Source organism: Lynx rufus, unplaced genomic scaffold (genome assembly GCF_022079265.1).
Source record: "Lynx rufus isolate CCGP_SWC_20201006 ecotype Redwood Valley unplaced genomic scaffold, mLynRuf1.p SCAF_2, whole genome shotgun sequence".
NCBI lineage: Eukaryota > Metazoa > Chordata > Mammalia > Carnivora > Felidae > Lynx > Lynx rufus.
The window spans coordinates 103,134,528-103,156,251 of record NW_025814834.1 but is presented as its reverse complement, the minus strand read 5'-3'; the positions used below and the strand labels follow the sequence as shown (position 1 = coordinate 103,156,251).

General features: G+C 49.2%; 1 protein-coding gene across 1 annotated transcript in view; it reads left to right on the top strand.

Moving 5' to 3' along the window:
* The window catches only part of SCTR (secretin receptor), a 76,100-nt gene that overhangs the window by 40,033 nt on the left and 14,343 nt on the right, over positions 1–21,724 (top strand). Inside the window, exons 5-8 of the mRNA XM_047082269.1 lie at positions 4,850–4,953; positions 12,072–12,169; positions 13,303–13,435; positions 15,597–15,750. Coding sequence (XP_046938225.1) covers positions 4,850–4,953; positions 12,072–12,169; positions 13,303–13,435; positions 15,597–15,750 — 489 coding nt within the window. The remainder of the gene's footprint in view (positions 1–4,849; positions 4,954–12,071; positions 12,170–13,302; positions 13,436–15,596; positions 15,751–21,724) is intronic.

Genomic DNA, 21,724 nt, shown 5'->3' with positions numbered 1-21,724 from the left:
TCTGCCCACATTGCCTCTGCCAGAGCTAAGTCATGTGGTGACATTTAACTGCAAGAGACGTGGGAAAGTGTGGTCCTGCCAGGTATCAGTCTCTGCCTCAGAGCCCAGGCTACTCATTCTCGGCCTCATTTTTCTCGCCTGTAAAATGGGGAGAATAAACAAGACAGGTCCCTAAGGCCGTGCTTGGAAATGAACTTTAAATACCTTCCTTTATCTTTTCTCTCCCTCTCTTCTCCCTTCTTGCCCTCCCGCCCATCCCCCCAAGTCCCCCCACCTGCACACACATGCTAGGAAACTTACCAACAGCTTGACCACTCCCAGCGTGACCCCTCCACATCTGTGTCTGGGACCCACAGAACTCTAGAAAGACCCATGAGGTTAATCCACACATGGCTGCCCCGGAGTAAACGCTGGTCAGGTGTAAGGCTAGGACCAGATCCTGGACTCCCCGTCCAGTGCTCCTCCCTCGCTGACCAAGTTCTCCTGTTGGAGGGACTAGAAGCTCTCCTCCTTTCCCAGCCTTCCCTTCACAGCCTTCCCAGAGCCGCGTTGCCTCTGCCTCCCCCAACACCACCGGTCCTACTTTCCCCCAGAGCGGCAGGCAGATCCGTGCTCATGGCCAAATCCTTCCCAGTCATTTGCTAGAAACCCTGCTTGCCTCATTAACTAGTAGCCCTCTCACTCCTCTTTCAGGCTCCCCAGCCCTTTCATTGCTCGAGACCTACCAGAGTTCACCCAGGAGTGCAGTTCAGGTCTGCACGCTGTGGGGGAGGAAGCTGGGGTCCTACGCCTACCTCTGTTGCAGTTTCCTCTTGATGACACATGGTGTCGCTGTGGGGCTGCGGGACCCACCCGTCCGCCTGTCCACAGGGACCCTGCACCCCAAGCGTTACCCACACGTTGGGAGGCAATGTCATCTCCCCTCCCCCACCTCCCTACCGCAGGGCCACACCCAGCCCCAGGCCCAGGGCATCGGCCAGTCCAGGAGCACAGGTCGGGACCAGGCCAGCCTCAGTCACCAAGAACCATCTCTTACCTCCACCTTCACTCCTCATAGATTCCAGCACCCCGGTCTCCTCTCAGGAGGGAAGGCTCCCCTTAGGGGTGTCCTACAGGATTCCAGGGCTCACCCACCCAACCCAGAGAGGAGCACCCGATGAGGACAGTCTGGTGTTTTGGTCCAACCCTTCCTTCTGAAGGAAGAAAATAATAGTAATAAAGTAATTCTTTCTCAGGGCACCCACCACCTGGGCCCAGACAGGATGGTTGTCCGTGTGACTGGAGAAATGGCAGGCTGGACTCTGCTCCCAGATATTTTTCTGTGTGTGCCAAGGTCTAGAGTGTTCCCTCCAGGATGCATTCCTTTGATTCTTAATAGGACACTGGTCTTCCAGAGTGCCTCATTAAAAAACACACTTCCCGGGCAGGGTCAGACCTTGGCCTTTCTCTTCTATCTTGGGACTGGAGCCTTAAAGCAGTAGAGGTTCCTAACCTGATTAGGGTCCTGGAGCCTTTTGAGGATTGGATGAAACTTTGGACTGGCTTTTCCCCAAACTGCACATATGTATATGCACAAAAATCCTGACCGTGCCCTCAGGGGCCCTGGAGGTACACATTAGTCTGAAATGGGAATCACTGATCTTATCTATTGGGAATTAAACCCAGGGGAAGTGGGTGGGGTTGAAGGGACTCCAGAGAGAGGCTAACCCTTGTCTCTGCGTTTCTGCCAAGAGCCCCGTCAGTAAAGGGCACTGCCTTGTGAGCCACGCTGGGCGCCTGGCCTGGGTCACATTCAGCATCTGTCTTGGGAATCCCCCTGGGTCGGTGAGAAGGGCTCAACACAGGCGGCCCGGCTCAGCCTCTAGGCACACGCTGTCTGATAACCTGTTCTGGGCTCCAGGGAGTGGGTGTTCTCGTAGTTCAACTTCCCATCCAACCAGCCTAAATCTGACCACCATTCTCTCCTGTCTGACAACCTGTAGCTTCCTTGACTTAACTAGAAATCTTCCAGCCCCTACTAAATCCCGAGATTCCAAGCCCCACCGCTCCTGGTTTGTTTGCGAAAGGCCAAAAGGAAAAGGGAGCCATGCCTCGGTGTTTGCAGGTACTCAGCCTGGGCAATTCTGATATGCTGTCGTGCTTCCTGCCCCGTCCTGCAGAGGGGGTGGTTACTCCGCAGGGCACAGAGAAGTCATGCACCCAGGTGACCCCAAGATGACCAAGAGGCGATGCTGGGTTTCAGACTCAGATCTGGCTAGTTCGAAACCTGTGCTCCAGGTCTCGTGAGCCTTCCTTCACAGGCTGGGCATGCCCAGAGTCCAGAGGGCGTGGTCTCCTGGCACTGGAAGCTGTCCCTGGGACTGCAGGGAGAGTGCCCAGGCGGGAGGGAGGCACAGTGAAGAGTCACGTCCTGGCTGGACCCTGTGGCCCAATTCCGGGCCTTGGTTTTCGTACCTGTAAAGGAAGCCAGCAGCGCCTTCCTCGCTGGGTGCTGTGAGGATTAGATCGGAATCTGTAAATTAGCATAGTGGCTGCTTCTAGAAATGCCAGCCATATTTCTCCAGCTCAGTGGAACCCATTTGACCCTGAACCCTGTGAGCCAGTGGTCCAGACCCTGAGGCCTGTCCGAGAGGAGCACGGGAGGCCCAAATGGGGTGGTTAAGGCCCCTCCAGAGGGTACCCATTAGAGCAGGTGGCGTGTGAGGGCTCCTATCTCCAGGGCTGTGACCAGCCCCCTGTCATACCCGCTGCAGCCGGACCCAGGGACCAGCACTCGGCTCTCCTGGGCATCCAGAGTAGAGGATGCAGCTGGGCTAGTCAGTCCATGGAGGGAAACTCCTCCTGGAGCTCCTTCTTGGACCGGCAGCTTCCCTTCCCCAGTCTTCGGGCTCCTGCTCTACAAGCTCCTTGTGGGCAGACCCCCCTGTTCTCTCACAGAGGAGCTTAGCCCGGGGCTGCTTCTTCTCCACTCAGCTGCTTGTCTAGGCATTCAGCCAACGCTGGATGAGCAGGGGCTCTGGGCCGGCACCGGGAGCCCTCGGGAGCTCATCGTCTGCTGGGCGAGGCAGGGAAGCACAGTGAGCTCTGCGGGAGGACCGCAGTGATGCAGAGAAATGCGGAGCTGGCCTTGTCCTGGTTGCTGGACGACCAAGAAGGCCTTCCCTCCCGTGAGAAGCAGCTACCTGGAAGGTTTCCCTCGGTGCCGCTCTGGTGGTTTGCAGGTGTGGGGAGCAGGACGTGAAGTTAAATGTGAAACAGAACTTCCTTGGCGTGGGAGCAGCACCCGGAGCCTGAGAAAAGTTCACTCTGGGAGTGGCCGGGTCCCTGCCAACCACGCCAGATTCTTGGGGGATCCAGCCTTTAGATGGTGGCAGGACCCCGGATCAGGATACGCAGGAGAAGGAAAGGGGATCGGCACATAGTGTGTGGCTAAGAGTAAGGGTGCCCGGATGGCTCAGTCAGTTTAAGCATCCAACTCTCGGTCTCAGTCCAGGTCATGATCTCACGGTTTCGTGGGTTCGAGCCCTGCATCGAGCCCCGCGCTGGCAGCGTAGAGCCTGCTTGGGATTCTCTGTCTCCCTCTCTCTCTGCCCCTCCCCCACTTGCACTGTCTCTGGCTCTCTCAAAATAAACTGGGAAAAAAAAAAAAGGGTAAGGGTCTGAGACTCAGGGTTCAAATCCCACTTCCCTCACTTCCTCTGCTGTGATCTTAAGCACCTTATTTAACCACTGAGTGCCTCAGTTTCCCCAACTGTAAAATGGGCACAGTATTTACATGTTATGATATATTTTATTATAAAAGTAATTGCCAGGTTCATAGTCTCGTTAGGGTTAAATGAGCTGCTACCTGTCACAAGCTTAGGACAGTGCCTGGCACACAGTCGTCATCATCATGTGTAGTATTACTATAGTAGAGCACAGAACTTTGTAATTGAGCAAATACGCAATCATTAGGGAGTGAGATCAGTGGCTTTTTGGTTGGGGGGTGTATCATCGCTTGGGACTGCTGTCCTCGAGCACTACACTTGGCCCCTCGAGTCCTATGGGACATGACAACCCCTGAAAGAGAACTGGTGTCCTACCAGTTCAAAGCACGAGGACTTATTATTTATCTCCCGTGAACACCCAGGGGTGGGGGAACAGCCCCCTGTTTGGGGAAAACCCTCCAAAAGCCAGCAGTGGCTCCTCAGCCAGTGGGGGTAGAGGATGGGAAAGGGAGGTCCCTCCTGGAGCTCTGAGGGATGTTGGAGCTGAGATCGGAGCCGGAAGGGGAGGTGAGGGGTGCGGTGGGAGGGGACGGCCACGGGGTCTAAGAGAGCCCTGGAGTGAGGCTGGGCCTGGGGGCAGCAAGCTGGGCTGGGGAGCCGTGACCGGAAGTTCTGCAGGGGCCTGGGGTCTGGTGGAGGAGAGTCACTGGGGCCGTGGGGGACTGTGACCTGTGTGATAAGGTCCCCCTGTCTGTGAAACCCTGGGCCTGGCACAGAGGGACGGGCGGGCGGGTGAGGCGGTGAGGGCCCCGGGAGGAAGGCAGCAGTGCTTGGAGGCTGGACGGGGTACGTGTTCAGAGCTGGCATGGTTTGTAGATCGAGGCATCAGGGGTCAGCCGGTCTGCCCGTCTCTCTCACATGTACACACACATCTGTGTCTTCGCCCCTTCTGAGGCCACCTCCCTGCATTCCTTTCCCACCACCTCTCCTTCCTGACTCTTACGTCTTCTTCAAGGATCAGCTGGGGCCGGGTGACAGGGCAGGGCCTGGCTGCCCCTAAGGTGTGGCAGAGGGGACCCAAGACACCAGGCCGTCTGCCTCCGGTCCCCACTGCTCACCTGCAGGATGCTTGGCTCCCACAGGCTCCGTGTTTCGAAACTGCACAGAGGACGGCTGGTCAGAAGCCTTCCCTAGGCCTGACCTGGCCTGTGGGGTTAATGTGAACGACTCATCCAACGAGAAGCGGGTAAGCCTGGGCGCCCCTCTTTCTCGGGCTGGGGGCCTGCAGGGTGAGAAGCCCCTGGGAGAGGACAGAGTGGAGCCAGCCCAGGGCCACGGCCAGGGGACCGGGAGCTGCTCCTGCCACCCACCCCCTCCCACTCATCAGCTGGGGTTCGTTGGGCCGGCCTCACTGCCCTAGTCTGTCAGTCTGGAGACGGTGCTCATGGAGACTGTGGCACAGTGTGAACCGCCCCACGCAGCCACGAGACTGAGGGTGATTTAGTCAGGAAACCAAAAGAGCGCCAACGTGGTGGCTAAGTGCCTGGAGCCAGGCTGGTGAGTCTAACCCTGACGGTGACCTTGGTGGGGGTGGGGGGGACTTAACTTCTCTGTGCCTCACTTTCTCCATCGGGGAAATGGGGCTAATAATGGTTCTGACCTCACAGACTAGTCAAGAGAACCAAATGAGGTCATCCAGGGAGGTGCTGAGAAGGGTGCCTGGTCATAGGAGGTGTTCAGTGAATGTTCGATCTCAGGAGTCTCGGGCTCTGACGGGAAGAAGAGAGCCCAGCTGCTGCAGGGCAGGTCTGGTTTGAGAGAGGGTGCTGAGCTGTGGGCGGAGCTTCCTCGGGGGCTGCAGAGGCCTCCCGGAAAGTGTCCGTGAGTCTCAGAGAGCCCTTCTGTCCTCACTTTTCCTGCCTGATTTATACACATCCTCCAAGACTTCACTCCTGCCTGTCAACTCCAGAAAGCCCTTTCTCCCCACCCCCACCCCCAGGGAGGGCCCTCTTGATAATGCTGAGTTGGTTCCACCGTTACCTACTAGTTACCTACTACGTTACACGAAATCGTCTGCATGTGCCCATGTGCATCCGTTCCTCTCACCAAAATGCGAGCTCTTCAGAAGCATTAATTCACTTAACATTTATTAAGCACCTACTGTGAGCCAAGGATGGGTCTAGATGTGGGAATGTGGCAGGGACATATCAGAATCTTATTCATTTGCAGGCCCCCAGTGCCCAGCACAATGCCTGGCGCCTACTAGGTGCCCAGTGAATGTTTAGCGTTGTACTGAACACCTACTATGTGCCGGCTTCCTGACACACAATCACACTAAGTCCTCAGAAGGATCCATTATTTTCTCCATTTTGCAGATGAGGACACTGAGGCTCAGAGGGGTTAAGGAACACACTCAGACAATAGTGGAGGCAGGAGTGAAACGGAATCAGTTCCAAAAAGAACCCGTGCTCCTTCCTCTAGCTTCTGCTGCCTCCCTGGAATGGTGCATGCCTCCCCTAGGAGATGCGCTTTTGCAGTTTCCATGGGTTAAACTCCCCAGTGGGAATACGGATGGGCAAGCACGTTTGTCCCTTGGAGGATGGGGTGGGGTCACGTTAGAGAAGCGTGGGGGGCAAAGGGCAGAGTGAAGGGAGAAAGGCTGAGGTTGGAAGACAGACCGTGCCCGCTTCTGAAGTTTTTCTAAGACTCCTCTCTCTAGCCAGTCAGTCCTCTGTATGAAAGACACTGAATGGGGGACCAAGTTGGAGCCTCAAGTTTCTTCCCTCCAAGGGAAGAACTTGTTATCCAGTTGGGGGAGACACATGAAGTCTTCAGATCTGGCCAGAGTGGGGTAATTTAATAACGAGACCCAACATAGATTGATCAGTGGGTACAGATGGTCTTGGGGGGGGGGTGGATGGGCTCTGATCCCTGCAGGTTACCATTTCCATCACTGACTTACATGAGGACAGGAAGTTTATGTGTATCACGTTGGTAAGATCCATAGAATTAAGAGGGAACATTCTTATGATGAGCGGCAGCATGGAAGTTCAAAGGAATGCTTTGGGCTGCAAGAAAGAAATTTCCAACTTGCCTAATAAACGAATGTGGCTCATGGAACTGGGCTGCAGAGAACAGCCTCCATGGCTCTTATAAAGTGGCACTAAGAAGCTACCCAAGGACCGGGCTCTTTCCATTTCTCTCCCTGCTATCCTGATGGTTCCTTCCCCAGGCTGGCACCTCCCTCGATGTAAGATGACTGCCATTGGTGACGATAGCCACAGACTCCCCTGTGCCTGCTTGTCCAGGAGAAGGGATAGCCCGAGTTCCTATGGCTCCTTCCTGAGAGCAAGAAAGCTTCTTCTTCTTCTTCTTTTTTTTTTTTTTGTTTAAAGTTAATTTATTTATTTTTGAGAGAGACAGAGAGAGTGCACAAGTGGGGGAGAGGCAGAGACAGAGGGGGACAGAGGATCTGAAGCAGGCTCTGGCGTGACAGCAGACAGCCTGACGCAGGGCTCGAACTTACAAACCATGAGATCATGACCTGAGCAGAAGTCAGATGCTTAAATGACTGAGCCACCCAGGCGCCCCAAGAAAGCTTCTTTACCAAACCCCAGCAAGCTGTCCTCACATCTCAGTGGCCCAGTGACTTGAGCCTGCCCACCCCTCGACCGACCCTGGCAGGGGGGTGGAATACAGGATAGGCCTAGGCCAGTGGTTCTCAAACCTTTTGGCCTTGGGATCCTTTTATACCCCTAAGAATTGTTGAGACCCCAGGGACCTCTTGTTTTTGTGAGTTATGTCTACTGAAACCACATTTGAGACTCCGTTGGCTTAGACTAATCAGCTGGGAAAGAACAAAGCCCAGGGCCTTAACCATGATATCCATCCAGGGTTGAAACTGTAACATCTCCAAACAAGGAACTAAGAGTTAACAAAGGTAAATGCAAAGTTTGGACTTAACTCAGAATATTAATTGGCCAAAAATAGTGGAAAGGAGACTTACCTTGGCTTCAGCTCACATAAAAAAATTAAAAAATTAAAAAAATTAAAATTCCCAAGATCGGAAGGGTTTCCAGACCATCATGATTTCCTGGTGCCTAGATGTTGGTCCACACACTTTGCCTTTTATCCTGAGGTTTGAATCATCCTATTTCTTATTGTTGAAATGTCTTTTTTCTTTTAATCAAAGGGTGATGGAAATATACATTTGTTGGTTGTCTTTTTTTTTTTTTTAATTTCCTTACTTGGCACATAATACTCTATTCATTAACAAAAGTCAATAGCGGACTCAGATTAGCAGAAAGACCAGGTTTGCTTACCTGGAGCAGAGTTGGGCAAACTATAGCTCTTGAGCCAAATCCAGCCCACCGCCTGCTTTTGCCACTAAAGTTTTATTGAAACATAGCTACGCCCATTTGCACTACAAGGGCAGAGTTAAGTAGTTGCAAGAGACCAAATGGCTCCCAAAGTCTAAAACGTTTATTATCTGTCCCTTTACAGAAAAAGGCTGCTGACCCCTGCTCTAAAGGATATAGAAGGAAAGTGGCCTAGTCAAGAAACGCAGCAGAGACAGGCAACTTGATCCAGGGCTTCTGGACCCGATGCCCTGTGAGGACTGGTGCACCGTTATAGATTATCGAGGGCTGGGGCACTCAGGTCATATCAAGCCCCCTAGGAGCAGGGCTTTTTCTGGGTCCGAACTTAAAGACATAACACAGGAATGAGTAGAGTTGGCTGGTATCCTGAGGGTCCCCCGGCAATAATGAACCCAGCCACAGGACAGTGCAGAGTAATCAGCCTGAACGCCCCATACTTGCCACCCCATGCCTCCTCACGCTGCCACAGATGGGCCCAAATCTGTTTCTGAACTGAGGGCTGCAAAACCAGGTGTCCTCAGGAGTGAGGCTCATGCCCTCTTGCATGCGGCTCATCCTGCCCGTGGCAAGATTATCGGCTGACAGCTGGGACCTCTAATTTCTTGACATCTGCTCTTTAATATCCCAAAGTCTAGGCACTATGGATCTAATGCAACCTACCACCCTCTTGGCTCTCTTTCTTGTCCCTGGGAGGTGGCTCCTGGCTTCTGGGACCGCCGTCACATTAGTGGGGAAGCTCAACGTCACATGACAGCCATCCCATCGAAGGCCACCTCTTGCTTTCAGAAAACTTTCGGGCACTCTGAGTCAGATTTCTTCTTGGTAACTTCGTCCCACTGGAGCTCACCGATTGGGTCTTATGCTTCTACCTGTCAATCATTCTAATCTTTCTCTTCCCTAAGTTTACTTGTTAGTTTCCTCAAGGCATAATGTACCCAGTGTTTTCCATGCCTTCTTCCCTTCTCCAGAAATGTTCCAGTTTGTTAATGTGCCTCTTAAAATAGCATGATGCCCAGAACTGGACGAAGCACTCCAAACGTTCCAACTTTGTCCACTGTCCCCACAGCACTTCATTACTGTAACTGAGAAGAGGCCTAATTTTTTTAGCAGCTATCTTATACCTCATAGTTCATACCATAATCTTGGACTGGTGACTCATGTTGAAGGGTGGATGATGGGGGTGGAGGGTGGAGGTGGGGAAAAATGAACATGCCCTGAGTGTCTTCTAAGTGCCAGGCATTGTCTAGATATTCTACCTGATACTTTATTTGTTCTTCCAATGAGCCTGCAAGGTAGATATTATCCCCATTTTACAATGAGGAAGCTGAGGCTCGGAGAAGTTAAGTAATTTGCCCAAGGTCACACAGCTGGTGAGTAACAGTCGTGGGTTTGGAAACCTTGTCTCTTGGCTCTGAAGCCTGTGTTCTTTCCCTACGGTACATTTTTTTGTTTTAATGTTTATTTATTTTTGAGAGAGATACAGAGCATATGCAGGTAAGGGGCCGGGAGAGAGGGAGACACAGAATCTGAAACAGGCTCCAGGCTCTGAGCTGTCAGCACAGAGCCCGACGCGGGGCTCGAACTAACAGACCGTGAGATCATGACCTGAGCCGAAGTCGGCCGCTTAACCGACTGAGCCACCCAGGCGCCCCTCCCTAGGGTACATTTCTTAACACCACGGAGCTTGGGCCATTTGAACCTCAAGGTCATTTTCATATGAACAGCTGTCGGCAAGATTTCCCCAATACTATTCTTGTGCCTGTTACTTATTTATTTTTTTTAATTAATTACCCTCTTCTTCTGATTATACCATAGTACTTACCCACTGGAGAAAAATGAAAAGAGTAGAAAAAATACAAATAAAAATAACCACTCTAACCACAAACTTATCATCCAAAGTTAACCATTATTAACCTCTAACATCTTTTTACATCTTTTTTCAATCTTTTTAGAATCTTTTTTCCGTGCATGTTTGAAATTGAATCACATGAAATCATTTCAATCATTTGATCTATAAAAAAGGGCAATTTGATCTATAAAAAAGGGCAATTTCATGTAATGCGACCTAACACTTTTTTTAAACATATAGCAGGAATCACACTGCACATGTAAAATTTGTACTCTGCCTTTTCACTTAACATTACACTCTTAGCACATTCTGACCTCGTTTAAAACCCTTGGTAAGCTGCATTTCAATGGTGGAGTCACATTAAAATAATTTGATTTGAAATAATTTAGTTAATTGTTCTATTGTTGGACATTTGAGTCTTTTTCATCGCAAATCGTTCGGTGATAAACATCTTGATACATAAATATGCTTTTCCATTTGTGCTTACTTCTTAGAATTAATCCCTAGTGGTAGAAGGGAGGTCAAAAAGAATGCATATGTCAAAGGTTCTCGATACATGCTGCTTTCCAGAGAGATTGAAGCAATTTTTGCTCCCACTACACCCTCACCTACATAGAATATTATTACCATTAAGTATTTGTTAATTTGATTGGCAATAGACAGTACAGCATTGTTGGTTTAAATTTTTTTCTTGATTCTTTTTCAGATTGTCGTACAATTTATTTTTTTGAACCTAAAAGATGTAGGTCTTAAATTGATCTTTATGTGTCACATTCTTCCATCCCATTGAGATCTTTCTTTTCTGTTGTTGTTGTCTTGTTTAAGTTTATTTATTTATTTTGAAAGAGAGAGAGGGAGTAAGAAAGCGTGTGTGTGCACATGAGCGGGAGAAGGGCAGAGAGAGAGAGAGAGAGAGCGAGCGACAGAGAGGGAGAGAGAAAATCCCAAGCAGGCTCTGTGCTGACAGCATGGGGACTCAATCCTATGAACCATGAGATCATGGACTGAGCGGAAATCAAGAATTGGACACTCAACCAACTTGAGCCACCCAGGCGCCCCTCCATTGAGATCTTTCTGAATCAAAGATGAGTCAGTAATGTGAAGGGGCTGTTGGCTACGTTAAGTAAATGCCTGCTTGGCTGTGTTAGTGTAAGTGCAGTGTATGGGTCCGGGGAGGTGATGGTCCCACTCTACTCCTTCCTGGTCAGAGAATACACTAGATTTTTCCAGCTGTCCGTTCTGGGTATCTTATTTAGGAAGGGCATTGACAAACTGGAGCATATTAATTGAGCAGAAGGATAAAGGACTGTGGAAAGATACAGAAGGCACAGGAAAAATGTAAGGCTGAAAATACATGTGAGAGATGAGAGGGTAGAAAAGCTGTATTAAGAAATGACAGACCTCTCTAAGATCTTTGCAACTCTTCCATAAGTCCAAAACTATTCTAAAATGAAACGTTTATTTAAAAAAAATAATGACAGAGGGGCGCCTGGGTGGCTCAGTCAGTTAAGCTTCCGACTTGGGCTCAGGGCATGATCTCATGGTTCATGGGTTCGAGCCCAGTGTGGGGCTCTGTGCTGACCGCTGAGAGCCTGGAGCCCCACTTTGGATTCTGTGTCTCCCTCTCTCCCTCTCTCTCTATGTCTCTGTCTCTGTCCCTCTCCACCTCACGCTCTGTCTCTCAAAGATAAATAAACCCTTTTAAAAACAATTAAAAAAATAATGACAGGTCTTAGGTACATGACAAATTCAGTTTATTTTAAGTGGCTCCAGAAGCAGACTTGGGACAAATAGCTGCAATTTAAAATAGGTTTTAGTCTCACATGAGAGAAAAAACTATCTAATATTCTGCCCTGTTGTATACCAGACGACTTCCTCAAAAGGCAGTGAGCCCTGAATCCTTGGAGGTATTCCGGCAAAGGCTTGAATTCGGGGTGGGGGTAAGGGGTCCTATACACGGGGTAGAAGTTTGAGTTGGCATCCGATGATCCCCAAGATCTTTACCGAAGCCGAGGTGTTCCGAGTCTGTGAACTGATGTCCGTGGAATCGGATCAGCACAGCATTAAGAGCTGAAAGGTTCAAGCAGCCTGAGCAGGTGCACTCAGGCTGGGACTGATGCATGCCTCTCTCTGCAGCACGAGTACCTGCTGAAGCTGAAGGTCATGTACACCGTGGGCTATAGCTCCTCCCTGGTGATGCTCCTGGTTGCCCTCAGCATCCTCTGTGCTTTCCGGTGAGAACACACTGCCAGCTCTGTCTCCCCAGCCTTCCGCAGACACAGATTTTGGGTCTTTTTCAGTTGCTCGGGCCAAGAGAAAGGAAGGTCTGGGTGGGCCACTTTGTTAGCCCTTGATCTAAATGTTACCTGTGGCAAAACATTGATGTTTCTGAGACCTCGTTCGTTCTTTTATGCATTCAACATCGACTCGGTATACATAACTAAGAACGTAACGCACAGTTGCTTTACATGTACTATTTCTGATTTTCACACAATGCTCTAAGGTAGGTATTATCACCCCCATTATACAAGTATGTTAGCCAGACTCTTGGGTACAAGAAACAGAAATCCACCTTAAAACAGTTTAAGAAGGGGCGCCTGGGTGGCTCAGTTGGTTAAGCATCCGACTTCGGCTCAGGTCACGATCTCGCAGTTCATGAGTTCGAGCCCCGCGTCGGGCTCTGTGCTAACAGCTCAGAGCCTGGAGCCTGCTTCAGATTCTGTGTCTCCCTCTCTCTGTGCCCTCCCCCGTTCATGCTCTGTCTCTCCCTGTCTCAAAAATAAATAGACATTAAAAAATTTGAAAAAAAAAAACAGTTTAAGAAAGCAAAGGTGACCTGGCACACATAACTGACAAGTTCAGGGGTCTCTGGCTTTAGGAATGGCCGGCTCGAGGCGGTCAAAGGTATCAGCAGAACTAGATGTGTCTCCCTCCCTTTTTCCAGTCTGCGTTGGCCACATCCTCAGGCAGGCTCTCTGCAGGGGCACCTTCCACCAGCTAGGTAACACCAGGACAAAGAGAGCCTCTTCTCCATTAGATGCAATGAAAAGTCCTGGGGGGAATGGGGGGCGGGGGTTGTTCTCATAGGCTGGGCTTGGATCACATGCCCAACCTGAGCCAGGGGTGGAGTACTGTGATTGGTCGAGTCTGTCAACAGGGTGGGAGGGTGGAGTCGCCCCCACCCAGAGCTGCAGTGGGTTCCCCATAAGAGAGCGTGGTTCTCGTACCAGAAGACGAGGAGCAAGCAACTGACGCTGACCCCTCCAGCAGAGGAGGAAACAAAGTCCCTGGAAGGTGAAAAGGCTTGCTCGAGGTTGTACAGCCCTTGTGGTTCCGGCCCCTATGGCCCTGCATTCTCTCCCTCCAGGAGGCTCCACTGCACCCGCAACTACATCCACATGCACCTGTTTGTGTCCTTCATCCTGCGTGCCCTGTCCAACTTCATCAAGGACGCGGTCCTCTTCTCTTCGGACGATGTCGCTCACTGTGACGCCCACAGGGTAACATGCCTGCGTGCCCTGGGGTGTGGCCAGGCCGGCCCGCTCTCCCCAGCCTGACTTTGGAGAGGGTGGTAGCCACTTTGCCCTTCCCGAAGGTCCCTGCGAGGCTGCACCCAATGCTTCGTAGAGGGCCCAGCACTGGAGCCGGGCCAGGAGGTTTGGGGAGAGTCCCATGTCTCCCCATGCAAGGTCTGGGTCATGTATGAGAGCAGTTTGTCAGGAAGCCCCTGGGGGCTGCCCTTCAGCTCCCAGCATCCAGGAGTGGATTAGCCACTGTGGCAATTAGATGTATAGCAAGGCTTGTCTTTTCCCTTCATCTGCAGAGTCCTAACTGTAGAGAGATGGTCAAGTTTAAAGAGGGTTGAGGTTGGTGGTAGAAAGAAAAGTATGAGCGTATTCCTATATATCTGCACACACAGGTCTGCAGTACAACAATTGTTTTGCTAAGTCTAACACTTTTCTCCTTCTGAGTGCTTAGAGAGCCTTATTTCTTAGCAATATCTCTCTGTGTATCAGTTGAGACTCTCTTTTGCTGCATATAACAGAAAACTGCACCTCAGTGGCTTAAACAGACAGGAGTTGTTTCCCACATAAGCAGTCCACAGATGGGCAATCTAGAGGTGGCACAGTGTCTCCATGATGCCATGGCGGGCCCAGTCATTTTCCCTCTTTCTGCTCTGCCATGTTTGATTCCATGCTTTACACCACATGTTTACAATACGGCTGCCACAACCCCAGGCTTCACATCCATGTTCCAGGCACAAAAAAAAAAGAGTCAAGATGAAACTTTTTTTTTTGTCTTTGGGCAGCTTTGCCTTTTTATGGTGGGAAAGAATCCTCACCCCAAGACACCCATCTACATCTCGTTGGCTAGAACCATGTCATGTGACCACACCTAACTGCAAAGGAGGCTGGGAGATTGAGGTTTTTTTTTTTTTTTTTTTTTTTTTTTTTTTTTTTTTTTTTTACCATCATAGTCTCCACAGCAGAGGCAAACAAGAGAGAAAGGGATTGGAGATTCAGATTGGTTCAGTCAACCTGCCTGTCACTTCCCACCACTCACATCTGTAATTCCTTAACAGATCTGTTAAGTTTGTACCATTTGTAGTTGTGTGTGTGTGTGTGTGTGTGTGTGTGTGTGTGTGTGTGTGTGTATTTTGACTCGAACTGAGCCGTCCCTGCAGGAGGGCCTTGTCCCTTAGGGAGATTGGCAGGCTGAAGTAAGAGTAACCAGTGTGGGAGTCAGAAGACTTAAATTCAGACCCTACCCTCTCACTGACCAGCACCAGGGAAGTCCAGCAATGCCCAGCAAGGAACCTTCTAAGGTTCTACTAAACATTAGACTCGTGAGCCAAGCATGGGAACCTCTGAGAAGCAGAGTCTGTGGGTCCGTAAGGCAGGAACCACAGCTGGCCGGCAGGACAGTACCAGGTGCCTCTCCTCTGTGGATGTGACCTCGAAGCAGTCCATGCAGCAGCCCTCGGGCCATTCCAGGAGCTGTCCTCTCCCCAGGGGTCAGCGCAGTGAAAGGAAAGGGACACTTGTAGTGTGGGAATGGTTTCCTTGCTGGCGCCCAAGTCCCGTGCTCCACATCCCCCCAGGCATAGCTTCCAGTGATCCTGGCAAGAGACAAACCTGTAATGTCACTGAATCGAGTGCCCTCATCCGGTATTTAGAGGTCTCCAGAACAGATGCAGAGTGCCAGTCAGGGGCCATTTTCACCGTCAGTGTTGCCTGCTAACATAATTGGTACATCCCTTCAACCGTTTCTGGGGAAACAGCATGGAAAGGATTTTGTTAACCCTTTGCTCAGAAATCCCTTTCCTTCTCCAGGCTTCTTTTCTCATCTGCAAATGAGGAACTTGGGAGTCGGGTGACATCTGACACAGGTTTACAACTGGCAGCCAGTTCCAGAATTTGAATGTAGTTCCTGCTTCTGTGATGGCCCATTAACCTTTTTGACTGAGCTAGCTGGCATGTTGAGTTCCACCCTCTAGAGAACTCTGTGGGCCTGGTCTTCCGATAATGGAAGGCCACAGGGGATGGCCATGAACCTCAGGGACTCGGTCTGCAGCATACCGTGTCACTTCCTTTGGGGGTGGCCACCAGAGGGAAGCCCATGGTTACCCAGCCTGGGGCTCACCTGCCTCTCTCTGTCCAGGTGGGCTGTAAGCTGGTCATGGCTTTCTTCCAGTACTGCATCATGGCCAACTATGCCTGGCTGCTGGTGGAAGGCCTCTACCTTCACACGCTCCTCGTCATCTCCTTCTTCTCAGAAAAGAAGTGCCTCCAGGGATTTGTTGCCCTCGGATGGGGTATGTTTCTCCGTAGGTATAATGGCTGTGTGTATGTGGGAAATGGCACTGAGTCAGAGGATTTGGTTTTGAGTTCCAGCCCCACACTTAGTTAAGTTAGCTAACTTGTGTCATCTTAGGCAAGTTGCTGCTGCTTCTTTTTTTTTTTTTTTTAATGTTTATTTTTGAGAGAGAGAGAGAGAGAGAGAGAGCAGGGGAGGGGCAGAGAGAGAGGGAGAGAGAGAATCCCAAGCAGGCTCGCACTGTCAGCACAGAGCCTTATGCGGGACTTGAACCCATGAACCATGAGATCATGACCTGAGCCGAAACCAAGAGTCGGCTGTTTAGCCAACTGAGCCTTTCGGGCGCCCCTCGGCAAGTTGCTTCTTGTTTAACCCCCTGGCTTTGGTTTGTTTGTATGTCAAGTGGGAATTAACAGCTAAAATTTAGCCCCAATTTCTGCCATCCAAAGTCTCTTACAATGTGATACCCCCCACCCTTGTTTCATCTTCCTTAGACATTTATTCATATATTTTCATTCTTGCTTCCTTTCTATATCAGGGTACTTTTGATTATAGAAAATCTGGCTTAGATCAGCTTTAAACATAAAAGAAATTAATTGGCTTATCTGTCTGAATGAAAGTCCAGGGGTCACCAACTTCAGGTGAGGCTGGATCCAGCAGCTCAACATTTCTTTGTGTCTTTCCACTTTGCCTTCTGGAACATCAGCTTTGTCATTAGGCTGGTGCTCCCAGTGTAACTGCCAGCAACTTCTGGGCTAACAGCTTCCTTGTTACATCTAAGGAGAGCAAAAGGCTGTGTCCCAGCATTCACAGCAAATACTCTGAGGTTCACCCTGATTGGACTGCTTTGTCTCATACACGTTCCCTGACCTGAGGAATACACTGATTGGCTTAAGCTACTCAAACCACATGGCTTCCCAAAGGAAATTCAGGATTCCTTTGTAGGAAGGAGACGACATAGTAGTAAGACAGCCAACTCAGCCTCCATCGAATCTCTTCCCCCTTCCCTTTCTGACCAATGCAGATGATAACTCCCATTTCTTGAGCACTTACTATGAGCACGGTACTTTACATGCATTATTTTATTGGCACAACTTCCAGAAGCTTCTCAAAGAAACCTGGCTCAAGGACATGAGGTAATATCCTCAGCTCACACTGCAGACAAGGGCAAACCAGGATTCAAACCAAAGCCTGTCTGTTTCCAGAGCCCCTTAACTCCTATTCTGCCATTGATGGACATCTATCCATCTGTCCATCCATCTGTCTGTCTGTCCATACATCCATCCATCCATCCATCCATTCATCCATCCATCCATCCATCCATGTACCCATCCATCCATCCATCCATCCACTCAACCATCCATCAACTGTTCATTTGATAAACATATGTAAGTTACCCACTGGGTTCTGGAAAGATCGCCAGATTCTTCTGAGTGCCTCACATGCTTACAAGGATAGTCATGTGTACCAGCCATTAATTTCATTTGTTTTCTTCTTGGTGCCTTTAATTAAGAAGTGCCCCTGCCAGGAATGCTGTCTTTTCTGCTTGTCTAAATCCTTACAGGCAGAGGCTCTATCTCCTCACATCAGGGAAGTCATCTGAGCTAGAACTGCTGCGCCCTCCTGTAGACTTTGGCAGCCTAATTAGCACATGACCTTTGGCCAGCGGGAGCTGTAGGGAGGACTCTGCAGACCTTTGGATTTCTGCATAGGCCAGTCGTCCCAGAGTGCTGGGGGACCAGGGACTTGCTTTATGCAGTTGACTGCCCCCCAAAAAGCACCCAGTTCAAAACCTAGTTCACTGACCTTGACACCCAGATCTGCCATGACCTTGCCATATGAACACGGGCAGTTTCATTAGCTATAATATCAGGATCATAATTTATTCAGCTTTCTTTGACCACTTCTTTGTGTTCAGAGGGGCTTCTAGAGATTACAAAACCCAAACCAAAAAAGTCTCATCATTCAGATAAGATCAGGTGTGTTCAGTGTGGTATAGCCGTAGACGAAAGTTCCATCATTCAAAGGAGTCACAGTCTGGTGGGGAGATAAAATTGCATTGTCACATCTCCATCACAAGTTTTTAGAAAGCCCCCCTTTCTTCCTCAAATATTTACTGAGCATCTACGATATGCCAGACCCTGGGGGTGGAACAGCACATAAATCAGGGGTTCCTCCCCTCCCCGCCTCTCTGCCTGCACAGCCCTAAGGAGACCCTGAAGGGGCTCACGAAGGTCTAAAGTTCTCCAACTGGGAGAAGCCTTTCTCTTGCGAAAGCAGTGGCCCCTTCTCAATTTGTCCGCCAACTTGTCTCCCCAGAGATAGGTTGCTTAAATGAGTACACACGCGCTCACTGTAAGACTTTGCAAAGAAAAAAAAATTAAGTAGAAAAAAACTTAACGTCGGTCCCATCTATTGAACACTTTGGAAGGGTTTCCTTCCAGACTATGTTTCCTCCTCCGTTCCCCCCCCCCCCCACACACACACATTGTTGTGCTCATGCCGTATGGAGAATTTTGAATCCTGCTTCTTTCCACTAACATGTAAGCATGCTCTGTATCCTTCCGCCTCTGCCGATAAACATTTTTAACTAGTCTATGGGTGTATTTAACCCAATACCTATCATGTGGGCATTTAGGTTGTTTCTGATTTCCACCATCATAGGTAACACCGTGATGAATACTTTTATGGGCAAAGCTTATTTCCATGTATGATATGGAATCCTAGAATTAGGATCACTGAATCAGAGGGAGTGAACGCTATTGAAGTTTTTGACTTAGCCGACACTTTTACTTTTCGCAAGGTGGCTGGGGTGTCAGTCTGTGCCTGGAAAAGGGCCATACCTCTGGCTTTTATGGGGACGAATGAAGCTCCTACTCACTGAGCTGGTGGTTCTCCAAGTGGAGCCAATATCAAGAGTCACATGGAGGGTGTGTCAAACCCAGCTGGCTGGACCCCACGTTCTGTGCCTCTGAGCCAGTTGGCCTTGCGTGTAGCCAGAGACTCTGGATTTCTAACGAGTCCCCGAATGACTCTGATACTGCTAGTCTGGGGACCACACTACGAACCCTAAATCAAGGCATTATCGGTTCTCCCGCTTTCCACCAACTCTGTTAAAGATGGAAGGCAGTGAACAGAAAGGCTTTCAGAACCCATGTTTTTGCCCAAAGCATTCAAAATTGAGGCAGGAATTTTTTTTTAAGTTTATTTATTTTTGAGAGAGAGAGAGAGAGAGTGCAAATGGGGAAGGGACAGAGAGAGAGGGAGACAGAGGATCTGAAGCAGATTCCACGCTGACAACACAGAGCCTGACGTGGGGCTCGCACCCACAATTGGCAAGATCATGGTCTCAGCTGAAGTCAGGGACTCAACAGACTGAGCCACCCAGGCACCCGAAGGCAGGGAATTTTTTTTTAGTGTTATTTTTATTAAAGTCATGCACATACTTGGTTTAAGGAATTAAATAGTGTGGAAAAAAAAAAGCAGTCTTCTGCCCCCACTTCTGCTCCGCAGAGGTAACACCCTCAAGATTCCTTAGCTGGTCCTTCTAATGTTCACTCTCATGTTTCTGAACAAGATTCTGCTGTTTCCTGATTTGTCCATCTGAGGCGTTACCGGTTGCCTCCTTATGATGGAAGATAAGGATATAAAGTTCTCCATCCTACCATTAGTTTTTTAGTTTTTGGTTAAGTTCGAATCAATGTATATATCATTATGTCTGTGTAAGTGTTGTTTACTCTTGAGCCAAGTGATGTACAATGATTTTACTTCCAATGTTTAACCTTTTGTTTTTCATGGAGTCCCTTTTTTTTTTAAGTTTATTTATTTATTTTTGACAGAGAGAGAGAGAGAGAGAGAGAGAGAGAGAGCATGAGCAGGGGAGGGACAAAGAGAGAGAGGGAGAGAATCCCCAGCAGACTCTGCATTGCCAGTGCAGGCCCCACATGGGACTCGAACTCACTAAACACGAGATTATTACCGAAGCCAAAACCAAGAGTCAGACGTTTTAACCGACTGAGCCACCCAGGTGCCCCTTCATGGAGTCACTTCTAATTGATTTATTTGTTTTGGGTTGCTGTCATTAATTCCCCTAAATTCTCCACCAGAACCTGAAAACCCTCTAATGCTATTCTTCAAATCAACCAATGCCAACAGGAAATCTATTAGTTCATATTTGGTTGGTTTCTTCCTGCTGGATTCGTTTCCTAGGGGTTGCCTAACGAATTACCACAAACTTGGTGGCTTGAAACAATAGACATTTATTCTCTCGCAGTTCTGGGGGCCGGAAGTTCAAAATCAAGGTTCTGGCAGGGCTGATTGCTTCTGAAATGCTTCGTGCCTCTCTTCTGGCTTCCGGTTGTTGCTGGTAGTCCTTGGTGGTTTTTTGGCTGGTGGCTGCATCATTGCAATTTCTGCCTCCATCTTTACGTGGCCTTCTTCCCTCGATGTGTCCTTTCCCTCTGTGTCTCTCATGACCTCCTTGTAAGGATGCCAGTCATATTATATTAGGGGCCCAGTACAACTGGCATCCTTATACATATGGCCTCTTCTTTTTAAAAAAATTTTTTTTAAACATTTATTTATTTATGAGAGACAGAGTGAGACAGAGCATGAACAGGGGAAGAGCAGACAGGGGACACAGAATCCGAAGTGGGCTCCAGTCGCTGAGCTGTCAGCACAGAGCCCAACCCGGGGCTCGAACTCACAGACCACAAGATCATGACCTGAGCCGCAGTCGGACGCTTAACCTACTGAGCCACCCAGGCGCCCCATGTATGGCCTCTTCTTAACTGATTACACCTACGAAGACCTTATTTCCAAATGAGGTCACCCTACAAAGTTCTGGGTAGTTATGAATTTGGGGAGGATGCTATTCAACCCAATAGACCCACCGGTGTTCTTTTTAGAGCCTCTGCCCTCCTGCTCTATTTGGGCTGGTGGTTCTTTAGACTTGCTTAGTCCCCTCACTCTCATGCGGAGAATTTCCTTCATTTTCCTCAGCAAATCCTATTCCTTTATTTCTTGTCTCTTCCCCTTGGTTTGCTCCCTAGTTGTGTTGGGGCACATGTTCCGGTACCTAACAAAGAGTGTGTGGAAAGTACGTTTTTGCATTGCATATCTGAAAATATCTTTTTCAACGTTCACACCTAATTTGTGGTTTTCCCAGACATAGAAATTAGGTTGAAAAATCATTTCCCCCCAGAATTTTGGAGGCCTTCTATTTGGGCAGCTGGGTATAGAATGTGCCGTATTATTCTGTTTCCTGAGCATTTTTACTCTTTGTAAGCTACAGAAGCCTCTCTGTCCCCCGTGTTTTGAAACGCCATCGGGATGTGTCCCCACGAGAACTGCTTTCATCCTTTTTGCTGACATCCGGTGGTCCTTTCATCTGGAAACTCCCATCCTTCATTTCCTGGACAATGTTCTTAACATCACCTATTTGATTTCTTTCCCTTTGGTTTTTATCCTCTCTTTCTGAAACTTTTAATCAGATGGCACACATCCTGAAATGGACCCCTGAGTTTCTCATTTCTTTCCTCCTGCTTTTCATTACATTCCTTTTGTGTTCTGCTTTCTGGGCGATTCTTGGTCTTTATCTTCCAACCCATCTGTGGGTTTTTTAAATCTCGGTTATCATGTATTCAATTTCTAAGCCCTCTTCCTTGTTCTTGGAATGCTCCCAGTTTTCAGCATCCTGTTTGGGTCCTGCAGAGGTGATCTTTCCTCTTATCTCTCTGATGATATTCCCTAGAGTTGTTTGTTCAAGTTCCTCCAGCAGCCTGCATGGTCTGTTTCCTCTGAGTTCCTTCTCTCTGATAGTTTTGTTCCTTGCCTTTGATGTAATCAGCTTTCCTCAGATGTTGGTGACCTTGACTGTTCGTGTTTAAGAATGAGTCACTTCAGGGACACCTGAGTGGTTTAGTTGGGTAAGCATCTCAGGTCGTGATCTCAGGTCGTGATCTTACCGTTCA